The sequence below is a fragment of the Gossypium hirsutum genome, chromosome D09 (assembly GCF_007990345.1).
Source record: "Gossypium hirsutum isolate 1008001.06 chromosome D09, Gossypium_hirsutum_v2.1, whole genome shotgun sequence".
NCBI classification, from domain to species: domain Eukaryota; kingdom Viridiplantae; phylum Streptophyta; class Magnoliopsida; order Malvales; family Malvaceae; genus Gossypium; species Gossypium hirsutum.
Window position 1 is genome coordinate 39,591,386 of NC_053445.1, and position 19,212 is coordinate 39,610,597.

At 33.4% G+C, this 19,212-nt stretch overlaps 3 protein-coding genes across 5 annotated transcripts; 2 read left to right on the forward strand and 1 right to left on the reverse strand.

Moving 5' to 3' along the window:
- Window positions 1-4,041: 4,041 nt before the first annotated feature.
- LOC107891463 (uncharacterized) lies at window positions 4,042-7,525 on the forward strand. Of its 2 annotated transcripts, none has more exons than XM_016816276.2 (6): window positions 4,042-4,275; window positions 4,940-4,993; window positions 5,115-5,184; window positions 5,374-5,414; window positions 7,066-7,125; window positions 7,235-7,525. In XM_016816276.2, the coding sequence occupies exons 1-6, from the start codon at window positions 4,210-4,212 to the stop codon at window positions 7,283-7,285; spliced, it is 342 nt and encodes a 113-aa protein (XP_016671765.1). In that variant the 5' UTR covers window positions 4,042-4,209; the 3' UTR covers window positions 7,286-7,525. The 2 variants fall into 2 exon arrangements, with proteins under 2 accessions (XP_016671765.1, XP_016671763.1); XM_016816274.2 differs by having other exon boundaries at window positions 4,095-4,275; window positions 5,374-5,458.
- Window positions 7,526-8,417: 892 nt separating this feature from the next.
- Window positions 8,418-10,116, reverse strand: LOC107891462 (10 kDa chaperonin, mitochondrial). The gene is made up of 3 exons (XM_016816273.2): window positions 9,786-10,116; window positions 9,560-9,699; window positions 8,418-8,697 (listed from the first exon to the last, which is right to left on the reverse strand). Exons 1-3 carry the CDS (start codon window positions 9,888-9,890, stop codon window positions 8,649-8,651), a joined length of 294 nt encoding a protein of 97 aa, XP_016671762.1. The 5' UTR covers window positions 9,891-10,116; the 3' UTR covers window positions 8,418-8,648.
- A 4,821-nt stretch (window positions 10,117-14,937) lies between these two features.
- On the forward strand, window positions 14,938-18,583 carry LOC107891461 (proteasome subunit alpha type-3). 2 transcript variants are annotated; one of them, XM_016816271.2, is made up of 9 exons: window positions 14,938-15,224; window positions 15,324-15,363; window positions 15,471-15,554; window positions 15,676-15,749; window positions 15,862-16,033; window positions 16,158-16,204; window positions 16,790-16,855; window positions 17,337-17,427; window positions 18,198-18,583. In XM_016816271.2, the coding sequence occupies exons 1-9, from the start codon at window positions 15,121-15,123 to the stop codon at window positions 18,267-18,269; spliced, it is 750 nt and encodes a 249-aa protein (XP_016671760.1). In that variant the 5' UTR covers window positions 14,938-15,120; the 3' UTR covers window positions 18,270-18,583. The 2 variants fall into 2 exon arrangements, with proteins under 2 accessions (XP_016671760.1, XP_016671761.1); XM_016816272.2 differs by lacking the exon at window positions 16,790-16,855.
- The last annotated feature ends 629 nt before the right edge of the window (window positions 18,584-19,212 follow it).

Here is a 19,212-nt window from a genome sequence, read left to right on the forward strand (position 1 = left end):
AACATACATTAGAAACAAGATGGGACTAAACTGGGTACACAGAAAATTTTTCGCAAAATCTCAAAATTTTTGTAAGGTGCAGGGGACACGCACTCGTGTGGTCAGGCCATGTGGGTATTCGAAATGGGGCACACGACCGTGTCCCAACCCATGTAACTCTTTGACTTGAGTCACACGGCCAAGTCACACGCCCTTATGCTAGCTGTGTGTAAGTGCAGGGGTCAAAATGTCAAGCCACACGCCCGTGTGTCAGGCCGTGTGATAAATCTTGAGCATTCAGTTTTGAATTTTAAAGATGCAAAGGACACACGACCAATTCACATGCCCGTGGGCTAGGCCATGTGTCACACACAGCTCAAACACACGCTCGTGTCTCTGCCAGTGTGGACGAAATAACTCTATTTCCAAGTTATATTTATCACCCAAATTTGCCTTCCACCTACATCAACATTTTAACTCATTCACAAATCAATTCAAGACAATTAATTCAAGCCAGAGTTATGTTTTAAACATATCATATTACCATATATTATCTCAAATCAATCATCAATATACCTATATGTTTTTCATCTATCAATCATACCAAACACTCACATTGAACACGATATTGCCTCTTATATATACATCAAAATATGTCCAACATAAGTCATTCCAATGGCTTATTACAACAAAATGTTATTAAGCCAATTTACCTTATACATGCCATTATAACCAAAAATTAGTTTTCTATATGTACCGAAATGGGCCGATGGATAGTGTGATGTGTCTCCGACCAGCTTCCAACCTTAACGAGCTTCCGAGCTACTATAAAACAAAGAAAATAAAACAGAGTAAGCATTTAATGCTTAGTAAGTTCGTATAACAAGAAATAAACTTACCATTCATTTACATTTAAGGTAAGCATACAAAATGCATCTAAGCAATTTGGCTAATAGCCTAAACACACAACTTCATCAACATGTTAGTCATATATTTCATGTGAATACCAAGAATCAGGGATGAGCTCATCAATATCAAATTTCCATGTATTTCGTGTATATACATGTAACATTTCACCTTGAATTCATTAATTTTCTCATATCAAGATTTTGCCTATTGAATCATTTAAAATATCGATAGATACCCGGGTAGTACACATGAAGTGTACAAATCTGAAATACGTTAATTCATATTCGGGGGTGCTCATTAAAGCAAATAATCAGGAAGCTCTCTCTCGAGCCATATAACAGGAAGCTCATGTGAGCCATGTAACGAGAAGCTTATCCAGGCTGTATAACAGGAAGCTAATAAGAGCCATAATCAAGAAGCTCATGCGAGCCAATAACAGGTAGCTCCAAAGAGCAATTAACGAAAAGCTCCAGATAGCTATATATCGGAAAGTTCAAGCAAGCCATATCAGGAAGCTCACGAAGAGCCATATAATGAGACGTTCATAAGAGCTGCAGTGTGCCCACAACACATGCAGGATCACGACCGATCGGGATGCTCCAAAGAGCTATTATCGAGAAGCTCATAAGAACCATATAAAAGGAAGCTCGAGAGGGCTATCAACGGGACGCTCTTTTAAGCTATGGTGTGTCCGCAACATATGCATAACCACAACCAATACGGGAACCCTATATCCATCAAATTTCATTTATTCAAACAAGACTTAATACTTATCGATTATCGTCGGATATGTAATTAATTTCATGCATGACAATTACACAATTCACATACACAACATTCAATTCAAACATATACATATACAATTTAGTTACACGAACTTACCTTGACAATGTTTGTGAACTTGTATGCTACTAATCCGTTACTTTTTCTTTACCTTGATCTAGCTCCACATTTGATCTATTCGGATCTATACGAGTAAATTTAGCTCAATTTAATACAATTCATATTCAATTCAATTCATATCCTAGGAAAAATTACCATTTTGCCCCTATACTTTTAATTAATGACTATTTCGTCCCTCGGCTCGGAAAATAAACTTCATGCAATTTAATCATTATTCCAAACCTAACCAATTTTTACATGTAACATTTACAACCCAAGTAATTCATAAAATTCTGAATTTTCCCATAAATTTCACATCTTTACAATTTAGTCCTTAAATCACAATTTCATAAAAAATCATTTTACAAAAGTTGTTTATTTATCAAAAACCTTTCATTTTCTACCATAAATTTCATAATTCATACATATTCATCCATTGAAAAACCCTAGTTCTTTGATAACTTTACAAATTAATCCTTGAGATAGCTAGATTAAGCTATTATGATCTAGAAAACATAAAAATTATTAAAAATGGGACAAGAATGCTTACCCAATTAAGCCAAATAAGCTTGCTTGAGTTCTCTTATCTTAGCTAGGGGTTCCATAAAAAAATTTGGGAAAGATGATGAAAAAAATGATATTTTATTATTTAATTAACTTATCATCTTTTATTATTTCAACTTTCTAATTTAGTCCTTTTTTATCAAATTTTCCATGGGTGAATCATCATACTTATCCACTAACTCCTCTTAATAGTCTATTTTTCATATAAGGACCTCCAATTTTGAATTCCATAGCTATTTGATCATTTTAGCTACTAGAATTCAACTTTTGTATTTTATGCAATTTGGTCCTTTTATCAATTAATCATGTAATCAGTAAAATTTTCTTAACAAAATTTTTATACGATATTCCTATCATAATGCAGACCATAAAACAATATTAAAGTAAATTTTCTTTTGGACTTGAATTTGTGGTCCCGAAACCACTGTTCTGATTTCATTGAAAACGAGCTATTACATATGGAAACTACCAAGCTAGAGTACAATAGGGACAAAGGGAATTTACGGTGAAGCGATGAAATGTGTAGGGATCGATAATAACACCAATGACGAAAGCATTTTGCTGGGCCGACATTAACACTGAAAGACAAAAGTTAGGGAGTGAATGAGATTAGATACCCCAATAGTCTTAGCTGTAAATGATGGATACTAAGCGCTATGCGTATTGACTCGTGAAATGCTGTAGCTAACGCGTTAAGTATCCTAACTGGGGAGTACGTTCGCAAGAATGAAACTCAAAGGAATTGACAGGGGCCTGCACAAGCGGTGGAGCATGTAGTTTAATTCGATTCAAATCGAAGAACCTTACCAGGGCTTGACATGCCACGAATCCTCTTGAAAGAGAGGGGTGCCTTAAGGAATACAGACACAGGTGGTGCATTGTTGTCGCCAGCTAGTGCCGTAAAGTGTTGGGTTAAGTCCCACAATCCTCGTGTTTAGTTTCCACCGTAAGTTTGGAACCCTGAGAAAACTGTCAGTGATAAATCGGAGGAAGGTGAGGATGACGTCAAGCTAGCATGCCCCTTATGCCTTAGGTGACACACGTGCTACAATGACGGGACAAAGGGTCGCAATCCTGCAAGGATGAGCTAACTCCAAAAACCCGTTCGCAATTTGGATTGCAGGCTACAACTCACCTGCATGAAGCTGGAACCGCTAGTAATCGTCTGTCAGCCATACGACAGTGAATTAGTTCCTGGGGCTTGTACACACCACCTGTCACACTATGGGAACTAGTCATGCCCAAAGTCGTTACCTTAACCATAAGGAGAAGGATGCCGAAGGTAAGGCTAATGACTGGAGTGAAATCGTAACAAAGTACCCTTATTATATTATATAAAAAATAATTAATAATAAGAATTTAAAATTTATAAATAAATTAATTAACTTTGTTTACAAAATAACTAAAATTTTCTTATTAATTTTTAATGCTTAAATTATCTCTATTGGTTTTTTTATTCTGCCTAAAATAACCCTATTAATTTTTTATACTCTTAAAGCACCTTTATTTATATTAAATAAAAATAATTAATAGTAAGTAATTAAAATTTATAAAAAAAATTAACTTTATTTACAAAATACTTAAATTATCTTTATTAATTTCTAATGCTTAAATTATTTCTATTTATTTTTTTATTCTACCTAAAATACCCCTATTAACTCTTGAACACTACTGATTTTATATAATATATAAATTTCAATTACTCTTATATTTGTTTTTTTAAGTTTTTTTAAATAATATAAAATGTCTTTTTTCCTAGTCATTGTTGATCCCGGGGCAGTTTGGTCATAATAAGATGATTAGAATCATGCTTGTAAACCTTCAGTCAAAAGGAGATACAAATTTTTGAGGATTATTCTCAAACAGCTGGGAGACATGGATGAACAAGAATTTCGGCGCCTTCTTGATCTCTTCCCTGTTGTTCGATCTGGTGATTACCATGTAAATTTCAAAACCCCTCTTTATTTTTTCTACACCATTTTCTAATTCTAATAATTCTTTTGTTGTTCATTTATCTCTGGCTCTCTCATCGATATTTTCCCTCAATTTCACCTTTTTTTTTCTTCTTTTTCCGCCCTGAATTGATAGGTTTAAGGTTTGTGAATTGCGTTAGTTCCACAATGTAAAACGTTCTGAGAGATCCTCGTTTTGTTTCAGTGCTATAATAATCTTATGTCTTACCATATTTAAATCGGTTTTTTTGTGATTGTGACGACCTTTTCTTGGATTTGATTGATGATCTGTGTGTTTCATGCATCTGTATTTGGAAAGAGAGTGTTGTAAGGGTTTTTACGGGACTTAAGCATAAACCAATTCTATTAGTGCTAATGTTTTTGCTCGATGTTGTCAAAATGATGCCTTTTTAAGCTGTTTAAGGATTTAATTGTCTCACTATTGAATAGAAACATCTGAGATTCTTACTTGGCTTTAGTTGCATTCACAAATTGCTTGACGGGTGGCAGTTTTCTAGTTTAATTATGTAATTTCCGATTTTTATAACTGAAAGCTGTTGATGCATGCAATAATGTTTACGGTTATGACAGCAGTCATTCTGATACTAAATTTTTAGATTCATTTTGCTTGAAATTATCTTTAAATGTTTCAGGCCGAGTCTGCTTCATCTAGACAAGCAGCTTCTTGTTCAGCATCAAATGAGGCGGTATTTACTAAAACTGATTCATCCCCTTACTCCTCTTTCTATAATTGATCAATGTTTGTAGTATTCCGTTGAAATGTCTCCGTTATATGCTAGCTTGTCATGTTTTTCATTTGCTAAACAGATTAAGGACTGGCAAGATGCATGGCATGATGAAAGAAAAGAAACAGAGAATCAAGGAACTGATCTGCACGGTAAGTTATTACACACAGTCCATAGAATAAAATATCTCCATAAAACTGTATGGATAAGAATTTTGATCTGTTGTCAATTGATCCATTTATATGTTAAACTTTGGGGAAATAATGGACGGCTTACATTTTCTTTTTTTGAAATATAGTCTTGCAACTTTTTTGTTTACATGCATGTATTCTTTTTGACAGATAAGTTCTGGCAGAAGCTAAAGTTGACAGCTGAGAAGAAGGTATGCCTAAAATTAAAGAAATATTGTGGATTTGATGAGGCAAGGTATCGTTGGAATCAAAACGTTTCTTTTCTTCCACTGAAAACAAACCTCATACTTTTTCTGATTAATGAAATTAAAGAAAGAAGTAAAAGTAGTACCAACGTGGTTTTTGTGTTCAGATACAAAATTTTAAGCAGAATGTGTTACTTACCGACATGTAACTAAAATTTGTAGATGTTTCCTGCCATCTGATTTTCTCAGTACTTAATGATCCTCCCTCCCATGGTCCTTAATTCCCATGCATAGCTCCCTGAAATCTTCCTAAAGTCTTTAATTTCCATGATTTTTCCTTTTCTTTTCTTTTCTTTTTTTTTTTGTTGCTTGAAACGTCAACAAAGTTTGTTAAATTGTAATAAGCCATCGTAGTGAGATTGCTTCTACAACACCAATAATTTGATTCTTGAGGGGCCTTTACATTCTTTCAACCATTATTCTGACACCATCTCTTTTCTCTTTCAGCCTTTTTTCTATTATGCCATAGTTGAAGATCTTTTCTATTAGTTATACAATTGACAATTCTCAAACCTCTTGTGATGATAATTACTGAATACTTTGAATTAAAAGTTTTGGTTGGTTATGAGCTCTAATAATAACTGAGGGTGCAAAGCACCTAATATTGTCTTCAATGGTGCTGCATCAAGAGATCCGGCTATCCACCAGTGTCATGGGAAACATTATAACCTTTTTTTAATAGTTCTGGGGCTATCATTTGTGATGATATAGACTATAGAGTGAATACATGGTAATTGCTAAAATTTTGATTATTTATGTGCTTTAACGATAAACATGGTGAAAAGCATATGTGGTCCTAGATGACTCACACCAAGAGTTCCATCTTGTCAGCTATTCTCATGGGGCAACTGTGGCTTGTGCCTTTGAATTTTTTCTTTTTAAATTACTAGAAGTATTCTGCTTCAAAGAAGATAAATTTTAAAGTATTTTATTTAGTTTTTATTAATTAATTTAATTGAATTTGATGCTTTATATTGTTTATTAGAGTGAGCATTTCTTATGACATAGAACCTTTATTGTCCTACTCTACATAATGCATAGCAGTAATGAAGCCTTTTAAGCTTTATGTGCTCTCTTTTGGGAATGATTAACAGAAAACTGCAGTTTTACTTACCATTGATGCATAATAACCATACAATGCTAATTAAGAAAGAGAGGGCTCCTCTCTTGTACAGGCTCTTAAAGGTTAGGTCACTACCTGCCTTTGCTGAAGAGGTTTACTTTTTACTACCCAGAGGTCATATAGATTGGAACCCAGAGTGATAAGAATAGAAATTAGCAGGAAAAAAAGTTTGAATCGAATCTTGTCTCTGCAGTAGCCAGCAGTTATGCATGTTGCAGTTACATGCCAAATCATCCATAAAAGAGCTTTTGCTACTGAAATGGTTCTTGCCTGTAACCCCAAATGTTATCATCTTTTTCTTGGTTTTGAGGTTCTTATGGGATATTTTTGTTGAGTTGATTGTAAATTACTGTTGTCATAGTACGTTTTTGGTTTACTGTTGATACAGTTCCAATGCTTAATAATAGTTAATGACAATCTGGTGCTGGAAGCATTTTAAACATGTTAATAATGGCTACTTGTTGACTGACATAGGTTGGTGCAGCAGAGGCAGACAAACTTTGCAAGGCTTTTCAACACGTTCACAGGAAACTTGTATGTCTATTTTAGTTAATCCCACATAACCATTGAATATTTTTTATGATTAATTTCCAATTTCTGATATTTGATTGGACAAAACTTCAAAATCTTTAATCATTTGCAGGTGTACGAGGGGCTGAGTTTTGAAGCTGCTCAGAAGTTCCTACACTCATGAAACTGCTGAAGAGATAGTCCCTTCATGGCTAATACCTGTTTTATATTGTTAGGTTCTTTTCTTCGTCTGTTTTTTTTCCCCTTCTTGGTTATGAAGAAGTTGCAGAACCTGTTTTGGGAAAATTTATGATCAAAAAATCATTCTTGTTGTGCATTGTTAAATGAGTTTCTTCGTATTTGACAGTCATTCTCAATGTAACCTACATTCAAAAGATTAAGACATCCTAGACTTTCAATTTTATACTCAGCTTGTCTCATAAGCGTCTCTACTCATGGGAAAATGAGGAAGAGCTTATTTTTGGCTTTTGCCCATTTCTGTTTTAGTTCTCTATCGTTCACTCATCAGACATTTCTGATGTTACTCTTTACCATATTGAAACTATTCATCCTTTGTTTTTTGAATAGCATAGTTGTTTTTTTCTTCTGTAATTATAAAGACCGAAAAAATAATAAAGCTGTATACTTAGATCAATAGGTTCCTGTAATAATGCATGGAAATTTCTCAGCTCATTGAAGATTTTTAAGTCCTTGTTGTCTCCTGTAGTTGCGGAAATTGGAGCAACTAGCTGGCAATGGGGCAAGGTGGGGAGGATTTTATAAAGGGATATAGGATGCAAGCAAATAAAATGTAGTTGATGTAGCAAACATATATATTAGTATTTATGAGTTCCCTGTTACTGTTGCGGTTGAAAGTATATGTCTCGACTTCACCTTTAACTATGGAATGAAACATTTTTTAAGGTAATTTCGTAATTATCTCAGGTCAAGGTGATGCAGTTTTAGAATAAACCGTAACTCTGACCTCAGATTTGATTTCTAAAAGAAACCTGACCTTAAAGTCAGATATTCTTGCCATCCCTAACATCAGCTCAAGACCGGATTTAACATTTTACATATTATTCACATTGGGAATTTCCTTTTAAGAAGATCCTTTATATATAGAGAGAGGAGACGAATTTAGGGATTGATTAGGATTAATAGATGGCAACCATTGGCATTTAACCTACTCAATTATTAAATACCAAATTTGGTAATCCTTCTTGCTGTATTAATTTCCATGCATGTTATCATATGGTTTTGTGCATCGTTGAACTCAATTTTGTCCGTATGAAAATGCTTAGGAATAAGCAGGATAAAACCAAAATGGAAGAGATTATTGATTGAAGATTTTAGCAACATTTTTTCCCCATAGCTAGTAAAATTCTTGAAAACATTCCTCATCCAAAATGCCTTCAAACGAATAAAAAGTCTTAAAACATGTAAAATTACTGATAGAGTCACAAGTCCAAGGTAAATATTTGTTTCCTTCAAGAACAGAGACATATTTGAATGAGAATCATTCTCCAGTCCCACAGCCGCAAAATTCAGTCATGAAGGGTTCCCAAGATGTCATCATCTCTGTATAGGTGATACCTGAACAATGGGTTAAGAAGAAAACATGTTAAAACTGAAAAGAAGTAACTGCCAATGAATGGGTAGATTAATCTTAGAAAATGAAGAACAGATAACATAGTTAACAAGATGTTATCATGTTTGCAGAACCCTAAATCCACCAACTCCATGCAGCACTTGAGTTCAAAACAAGGTCAAACGATGATACAAGCATAGATAATTGCTTCTATTATATGCCATCAGCAAGCAAAGAATGTGGTTTGCTCTCATTGACCTCCAGCATCTAGATTTCGGAATTGAATCCACCAACAACTTGTGATGTTTCAAAGGATTCAAGAATCAAAAGTTCGACTGCAGACTATAAACCACAAAAAAACTGATAACTAATTGTCAAAAAAACCAAGGTAGTAAAGTATGGAAAAAAACCAAGGTCATACATTATAATCTGATGCCACGGTCCATGATTGCCGATTAACACCTTGTTTTCATTAACCCCAGGTTCACCATTGGCGGAGATGTATCTTGACTATCCTAGAGGCTTTATAACCTTGAACACACTTCTAAAGACTTCACCAGAAACTAGTACTTAATCAAAGATTTTTTCTTCTACTGTATCCCCCCCCAATTCCAATATTGCAAATATATATACACACGCCCACAATAATGATGAGGTGAACCTTTTAGAGGAATTACTGCATTGCACCCAAAGCACCTCAACTTGCTGAACAGCAAATGAGTGTTAAACATTTTTAAGCGTTAAATAACTCCTCAAAAAAAGAAAAGCACCAACCAATCACAAGCTTAGTGTAGTAAAAAAAACACAACCATACAAAACATTAAGATATAATAGCATGAAAAAGGAGATGTAAAACAAAGGACTAACTCTTTTTCACCAAGCTTGACTTCAGTGCCACCATATTCAGGCAAAAGAACTGTATCTCCTTCCTTCAGATTAACTGGGATATGCTTCCCATCTCTGTCTCGAGCTCCTGGTCCAACTGCTACCACTTTTCCAGAGTTCAACTATAACAAATGGGGGAAACACAAAATTAGAAGAAAAAAAAATAACATCAACACAAAGTGAGTAAATTGATGGATAAAATAAAAACCTTGGGGGTCTTCTCAGGAAGCAAGATCCCAGAGTTGGTTTTAGAAGGAGGGATTATTTTCTCAACCAAAATGCGATTAAATGAAGGAATCAATCGCTTTGCCATGTTTGTTGTTAGAGAAGGGCAGAAACAGAGGTTCTTTGTGCGACGGGATTGGCTGTTACAGGAGATGATTGGAAGAATGGGGAGATCTTAGGGTTTAAGATGGATTCAGGGTTTCTGTTGAATTACGAAAATACCCCCTCACCTTAACGTTTGGAAGACTCTAGACTCTAGACTTTAAACGACAACAACAAAATTAGAAGACTCTAGACTTCTAGGGTTTAAGATGCATTCGTGCCCGTTATTTTTTTGTCTATTTATTTAGAGAAGCTAATAACCTTCATTTTGGAATTAAGTATTCTATATTTTTAAAGTTCATTTGTATATAAAATATACGACCAATTGACCATGGAATGACACCTCATAAACAAATATTAAAATAAATACAAATGGCCTTACATAAATTTATACACAAATTATTTATTAAATATAAAATCTTATTTTCCAAAGGGTATCCAACAATTTTTTTAAAAAATATTTAGCATCGATGTCAGTACTAGTTTTTTTTAATTATAATTACAGGATAAAACTCGAATAACAAACACGATTAACACAACTCAAATCTAGGCCACACGTAGGACAATAAATAATTTTAACCATCAAGTCATCACATAGGATTAAATACTAATTTTAATTTTGATATACTAAAAACGTGTTTGTGAATTTTATTCTTCCTCAACAATGTGCACCATAATAATTCTGTAAAAAAATTATCAATATTTTTCTTTATATTCGAGACATTGCTTCAAAATTTCCAATTTTTTATATTTTCTATTTGATGAAATTTTTTTATAATCCATAAATTAAATATTCATTTTTACCTTTTATCCAAGTTTAAAAGTGAATCTCAAAATATAATTAGACTAAAACATCAAATACTATTCAATCAATATAATTATTTTAATTTTTAACCTGAAAATTATAAATTATTATAATTTGACGGTTCATTTATTAATTATATCAATTTTAATTAAAAAAATTAAAAAGTACAGCCCTGCATAGTGGGGCAATATTACTAGTAAAATATAAAGTGTTTCACAGTTTAATATATCATGGTTTAGGCTTTTCACTTTTTTCATCAACAATTTTTTCACAATCTTTTTACATTTATTTTTTTATGTTGGGTTTTGTCCGATTTAAGGTACATATGATGAGTTTGGGCTCATAATTATATTGTTGTTTGTAATAAATATAACAAACCTGTTTGATCTGTTAATCAATTTCGATTTTTGATTTAATAGTTGTTTTGAGAAGTTTGCTCAAAATTATGTCTTTGTTTTGAATCCATTGTTAAAATAAAAAAAAATATTAGATATAAAATTTAATAAATTATGATATGTCATATCAAATTATCAAGAATAAAATTAGATGCAGAAGTATACCTGAATCCATTAATATCGTAAAATCTTTGAGTCATATGGTGTTGATCTTTCAAATTAACACACGAGTAATTCAAAGAATGTGACTCTTTTCTAAAGATAAGATGTCAGAAAAGTTACGTATGTATAATTTAGGGGTCATAATTCTAATATATAACTTTTGCACATTAGTCTTAATTTTTAATCAGTCCATCATCAATTACAAATTAGTTACGAGAGTATCTACACATATTTAAATCATATTTTATTTATTAACTGAAACTCAATAAACTTTAACCGAATTAGATCACTTTTAATTTGGACTAATATTTTATGATAGTAAATAATAATTATGCTTATTATATATGTGATGTCCATATTTTTCCTATAATCTCCCACTTGGACCACATATATACCGATTATCTTATAATTACATGTCGTTATATAACCTTATGAGTTCAAAACTTTACTATCATATCCAAAAGGTATTCCAAACAATCTCGTCCATTAATTATGTTAACATAGAATCAAGGCGACTTTCGTTACATATATCGTAATTAAAACCATCCCTGATCAAGTATATTAACACAACCATTTGACATAGACCAAGTATGAATGTGTAGCATGAAAATTACTATTGGATATGTTGCCCTAAGTGTGGTATTTTCATCAATATACACTTGTAATTTTTCAAACAGATTGGTTAATAAAACAAATTCATTTATTACTATCAATATACTTTGTATTATTATCCTCAACTAGTTTTTGCACGCAAAGCAAAATGGAAGCAAATGTTGCTCATTGGTTGTTTAATGTTTAACTAATACTAAGCGGTATTACGTGGTCGGACCGTAGTACAGAAAGATAGCTTGTATTAGTACACGAACCTAAGCATATCCTTAGTCTAATCAGAAATGAGCAAACCGATTGAAAGACTAATATTTTGACTATCAAGTCCAATTGGGGGGATGTCTTATCTTGGACATCAGAGCGGATGACTACCAAATGATAGAGATATGAATATGACTGACTAGACTGACAATATATCAGACATGACCCAAGCAGAATAGATCCTTAATCGGTTTTATGGATTTAATCACTTGTGACGTTCATAGTGTGACATACCTGAATCCTGAGGGGATGGTGGACTGTATATGCGCGACTTGTACACTTTGATGTAAGTAAAAGTCTGAGTTCAAATAGATAAGAAACCGAAAGCTAACGCATTGGTTGTATGACTTATGTTGTATGTAGAGTCATTCACAATAGTGGAATTCATAACCCAAAACATAGGTAAATGATATCCTCTCACTGGCATTATATGGTTGATGAAAAGTAAACGTGGTCATAGGTCGTCCGTCTTTTGTGATGGATGACTTTATCACTATTTAATAGTGATTGACTTTTCTTGAAGGAATATGTAATGATTAGCATGAGATAAAATATAATCATATTGGGAGAGCAGATATTATCTCAAAGAGATCAATGATATCCTATGAGGGTAACACACTTATAACAATGTCATTAGACGAACACTGAGTAGTTGTTTTCGTAATGGTATGTCGTTGGGGAGAGCTCAGTTACGATACTATAGTGGAATGACTTCGTGACTAAATGAGTTTATAATTAATAGGCGAAAAGCCAAAACATAAGTATAAATCATTTGAACCTCAACTATATATGTCCAATCGGTTCCACCGCTAGCTCATTTAAACCACAAATGAATTGAGTGTTTGAATAGAATAAAAAAAGGGAAACATTCAGGAATGGTTATGGTTTTCTCCGAAATGGAGAAATGGAATCATTTGGAAATGAATGTAGGTTTCCAGTTTCCATAAATGGAAATAGAAATGAAAATGAAAATGGAAACTTACAATCCTATATAGGATTACTTAAAAAATGATAAAATAGTAAGTTTATGTTTTTTGACTGTTTTGAAGCCCGAAAATGAAAATAAATCATTCGGTCATAGTGAACATGTTTAGTTGTGACATATTGAACGAATTTTCTCGAAATTTTATTAGGGATAAAATCGTCAAAATTTTATTGGGGGTAAAATCGTCAAAATTTTATTGGGGGTAAAATCATCAAAATTCTACCGGGAGTAAAATTATTAAAATTTTACTAGGGTAAAATTGGGGTGAGAACTTATTTAATATGTAGATATTAAATTGTATTTTGAGAAATAGAAAAACTGAATTAAGTTGGGTCATATTATAGAGTACTAGGTCAAAAAGACCCAGGATGTAACACCCTTAACCTGACTCGATTCACCAGATTCAGATCATGATTGTTATCACACAAAACACTTAGTCAAATTCACAAAAATGTATCAGATAACTTCTTATTTAAAACATACTCTTTGACCCAAACTTTATTTATTAATTGAAGCCCAATAAATTTTAACCAAATTAGATCACTTTTAATTTGGACTAATATATTTATGATAGTAAATAATAACATGTAATTATGCTTATTATATATGTGATACCCATATTTTTCCAACACCGATACATCTCATACTCGAGGTTTGTGGTTGCCCCTACAACAATATGTTCTCTAAAGTTTGAATCTGCATTCTCTTATTGGAGTGCAATATTGACTTACTACTACGTTCAACACTGTAGGCAACAACATTGCTTTTATCTAAATAAAAGCTTTTAGTTTTTCTATTTTTTAATGAATGAACTGCACTCAATGTCACTAAACTATTAGTAAATTTATGTTTCGGTCACTCAACTTTAAAAAGTTACAAAATGGTCACTGAGTTATTTGAAAGCTTTCATTTAAGTCACTATACTATTATAATTGCTATTGTATGACATTCTTTGTTTGCATTGTCTACACTAATTGAAAGTTCTCATTTCCTTTCTCTTCTATAGTTCAATTTTTTATTTCATGAAACAACTTTGAATTTCACAAATCTATGAACCAAAGTCCAAAAAACTTTATTCTTTGATCTCCTGTTAGATCGACTTGGATCAAAAGTATGTTTTTTAACTCATTGATGAGTACTGACCACCAAGTCTGTTTTTTAACTCATTGATGAGTACTGACCAACTATACCAATCATCGAATCATCGCTTGGAGCTCACTAGCCAAACTAGAAAAAATACATAATGCCAAAAATAGCCCTTAACGTGTCTATTTAGTCAATTTGGCCATTTATCCTTTTTTTAGAACACTTTAACCCCTAACATTTAATTTTCTGTTAAATTAGTCTATTTTTAACAGACATGCTGACGTGGCCGTTAGTTGACTAACAATCAACATTAATCGCCGCCGTGATGGTCCAAATGTGACTAAAATAGTGCCACGTCAACATTTAATTACATTTGGATCACCACGTTAGCGGTTAAAGTTGATCGTTAGTCAACTAACAACCACATCAGCATGCCCATTAAAAATAGACCAAATTGACAAAAAATTAAATGTTAGGGGTTAAAGTGCTCCAAAGAAAAAATAAATGGCCAAAGTGACCAAAGAATCAAATGTTAGGGGTTATTTTTGGTATTATGCCAAAAAAAACTTAATAACCTAATAACTTAAATAAAAACTTTCAAATAAGTCATTAACCATTATGTAACTTTTTATACTTAAGTGACCAAATTGTAAATTTAGTTTAGTGACATTAGGTATAGTTTCTCTTTTCTTAATTTGGCCAGGGGATGGGGAGGTGAAGGTTAGCCCGACCCAATACTTAGGGCTTTTGTGTGGCGATGGGGAGAGGTTCAGTGGATGGATTAGGCCCATTCCCATCGGTATGATGTCTTGAGAAGAAAGAAAAGCTCCAATATTTATATAAAAAAACAAAAGCAGCAAAAAGAGCAAAGTATTCAAGTGTGGGGGAAAAAAGCAGAGAAGAAGAAACAAAGATGAGCAGCATCGGAACTGGTTACGATCTCTCAGTCACCACTTTCTCTCCCGACGGACGCGTTTTCCAGATCGAGTACGCCGCCAAAGCCGTCGATAACAGCGGGTCTGCCCTTCTTATTCTTGTATCTTATAGATCTCTTTTAGGGTGTCAAAATTCTAATTTTGTTTTCAAAAACATATTTTTCTCCTTTTTTTTTTGCAGAACTGTGATTGGAATTAAATGCAAAGATGGGATCGTTATGGTTAATTTTCTCTTTTCCTTTTTTCCTCAATTGCTTATTTTGATGATCAAAGAAACTAGCAGCACCAAATATTTGGGTGTAGACTGAAATGGCTGTTACTATCTTAGGGAGTGGAGAAGCTGATAGCATCAAAGATGATGTTACCTGGTTCTAATCGTAGAATCCACTCGGTTCATCGTCATTCCGGCATGGTATTCACTATTCTTTCAGCTTTAGCTTTAAATCAGTGGCATCTTTACCCACATTTTTCAATGTTATCGTTTGGGGCTCTTACCACCTTTTTTCTCGTTGATGTTCAATTCTGTAATTCAGGCAGTGGCTGGATTAGCAGCTGACGGGAGACAAATTGTGGCCCGTGCTAAATCTGAAGCTACTAATTACCAAAGGTTTTTGTCCCTCTTCATTACTTTATTAAGTCTCAGTTCCATAAGTTCAGCTTTAAATTTACCTGTTATGTGTCCATCTAATTATAAGTTTCATTTGTTGGTGTTTGTGAAGTGTCTATGGTGAACCCATTCCTGTCAAAGAACTTGCTGAACGCGTTGCAAGTTATGTGCATTTATGCACCCTTTACTGGTGGCTCAGGCCCTTCGGCTGTGGGATAATTCTCGGAGGTTATGACAGAGATGGTCCCCAATTATATATGGTTGAACCATCTGGCATCTCCTATGTAGGCCCCAATTAGAGTTTCTTTTGTTTCTTTCCGTGTCATTACTATGTTATCTGTGTACTATTTTTTCACTAGTCAATAATGTTGTTCTTGTTTACTGTTTTGCTTGTTAAAATTTATGTAGAGATATTTTGGTGCTGCAATTGGGAAGGGAAAGCAAGCTGCCAAAACGTAAGTTATAGTTATAAGTTTATTTCTTTTATGCTGTAAAATTTGGAGGAAAATTGATAAAAATCATCTGTTCATGCTAGCTAATTAAATGAACTAATTGGAGCATTGAATGTTGTGAAACATTTGTTTTTGCCAACTATTTTAAGCTAGTGGAGTTCTTTCATGATTTTTTTGCCCAAACCTTTCTTTGCCAGATGTTTTACGTCCAGCTGAAAAGCCTTTGGTGGGCTTTATTCATTTTCTCTCTGAAGTCTAATCTGCAAAATATTTCTGGCATCCTTTAATCACACATGGTTTCCCTAATTGATCCATGCTAGTGGCCTTAATTCCAAACTTGCATTAGAAAATAGAGAGAGAAAAAGGAAAGATGAAATGTTGAAGTGGATGTATGAAAAAAGAAACATATCCTTTGTATATTGTTTCATTACTTGCCAAGTTGTCATTGGTCCATGAGTACTCAAAATCTAGTCAACACAACTTTGAGTCTAAACTATTTTGTTGGCTACATAAATCATTTCTCTCAGTAATATTAATACTAATACTAAACAACTAATAAGGTTACAAATGCATGGTCTACGTGGACAGGGAAATTGAAAAGTTGAAGCTGTCAGAAATGACCTGCAGGGAAGGGGTTATTGAAGTAGCCAAAATGTTAGTTTGTCTATCTTAATTCCTTGCAGTTTCTGTTTTAATGAACTTATTAGGAATCTGTTGTGTTATTGGTGGTTCATTGAAGTTATGTATATTTTTTCAGTTTCCTTTCTTACCTTTCAAGACGATTGCTTATATCTTCTTTTCTGAATGTTAATGATTCTTCTTTCTTTTCCTGCATTAAGTGGCAATCTAGAGAACATGTTGATGTTCCTTTTCCATTATTATTTATTTATTTATTTTCTGTAATGTTGGTCTAGTACTATGACAAGCCTGGTGCTTGTGCACGATATCGAACATATTTATAAAAATGTAGGTCGAATTCTCTGCTTGGAAATAACCATCTACCATGACTAAGATGGTGTCAAGCAAAGTGCTGGAATTGTATTTGTTTACATTTACAATGCATATGCACAATAACATTTTCCTTTCTCTGAGAATGCATGTATAAGATTTCATAGTTTGAGTTATCATTGAGCAGCATCTACAAAGTACATGATGAAGCGAAGGACAAGGCCTTTGAACTGGAGATGAGTTGGGTCTGTGATGAGTCAAAGCAACAACATCAAAAGGTAATTCCTGATACCCATTTTGGACATACATTACTTTCTGCCTTTTTGCTAGCTTCATTGACTAACAGCAATTACATGCAGTCGGCTATACGAATTGAATTATGTTTGTGTTTTATTCAGTTTCTTATCTTTCAATGAGCGTCTTGTATTTCATGGAAGTTGGGGACATGTAATCCTTATGTAAAAGCCACCTTCGTTTCACTCATGGATGATTCTCATAAGAGATTCCCTGCATCTCATAAGATTCTTGTTCTTGAAATTCTGCACTTTCCCAACTCAGAAAATTTGGGTTACTTATTCCTTGGAGCAAATACTTTCATACATAGCCATCTTACATTGACATTTATAAATTTGTCTGATATGCCAAAAGCAACGATATTTTTTTTTTGTTTTTTACTTAATCTATTGCATGAGGCTTTCAGTTCTAATCATATTTTGCCACTTTCCACTTTTTGTTCTCTCTTCATAGCCTGACAAACTATAAAGTTACTATGTTGAAGGAAATAAACAGTGTTGGTGCCATGATCTTATCCACTTCTATACTTATGCATAGTTTGATTTGTCATGCTTGTTTCATGCGCTGGAATCTGAAATTTATCAACTATAAATGGTCATTAGAACCATATTTAAAACGACATGGATAAATGTACATGTTCTTTATTTTCTGCAGAATTTAGTTGTCGTTTGGAAGTTTTATTGCAAAGTCCTTGATCGGTTTTCTTTTTCTATGCTTTCCATCTGACTACTTTTGGCACTTCACAAAATTTCAGGTTCCTGATGACCTTTTAGAGGAAGCCAAGGTTGCAGCTAGGACTGCATTGGAAGAAATGGATGCTGACTAATGATTACCGGAGACAGAATCATCTTGTTATCTTATGTATTTCGATCTTCACCAAGTTCCCAATGTTATGGACCGTCAAAAAAGGAGTGAGTGCCTGATTAAACAGGGTCTTTCTAAGATCATATGAGCAGCAGGCTTTTGGATGAGATCATGGATTCAAAAAACCTTGGAACTGTACTGTAGATTTTTTAGGCATCACGTAGACTTTGCCAGTGGCAACTACTGTGAAGGTTGTCGAGAAACATCTTTCTAGGTTTGGTGTGTATACCGCTAAACAATATATTGATTTTACAGTGGCTATATTTTCGAAGTCAATTTGAATGGTGTGGTACTAGGACTTAGGAATGAGCATTCGATTGATTCAGTTTTGAAAATTGAACAAATTTGACGAACTTGAACCAACTGAAATATGAACTTTGAAATGGAATAATTGAACAATCTCGAATCAATTGAGACCAAAATCTGATCAATGGCCAGGTGAGAAATTGGACTAATCGAATTGAAATTGATTGTTTGGTCCTAGGTATATTGATAGTTAATTATTGGTAACTTTACAATTATTCTTTCACTACCATTAATGAGTAATCGCAAAATTATGTGGTGGCTGTGAATTCATGATTATGATGTTTATGATATGCATGACAAAGTTCTAACAGCAACGCGACTAAAGTGATTTGAATTCAAGTCACACTTGAAGTGGTGAATACCTAACACAAGGGATTAAAAAAAAAGAGAGGACAAGAGATTAAAGAAAAGAGAGGACACAAGGGATTAAAAAAAAAGAGAGGACAAGGGATTAAAGAAAAGAGAGGGGCTGTAATAATAATAAAGATGAGCAAATAGTAAGAACAAAGATGAGAGGATGGTAGGACCCAAGATGGGATAATTTTTTTCTTTCAAATTGGATGCCTCTAGTTTATACATGTTTATTTAAAGGATTTTAA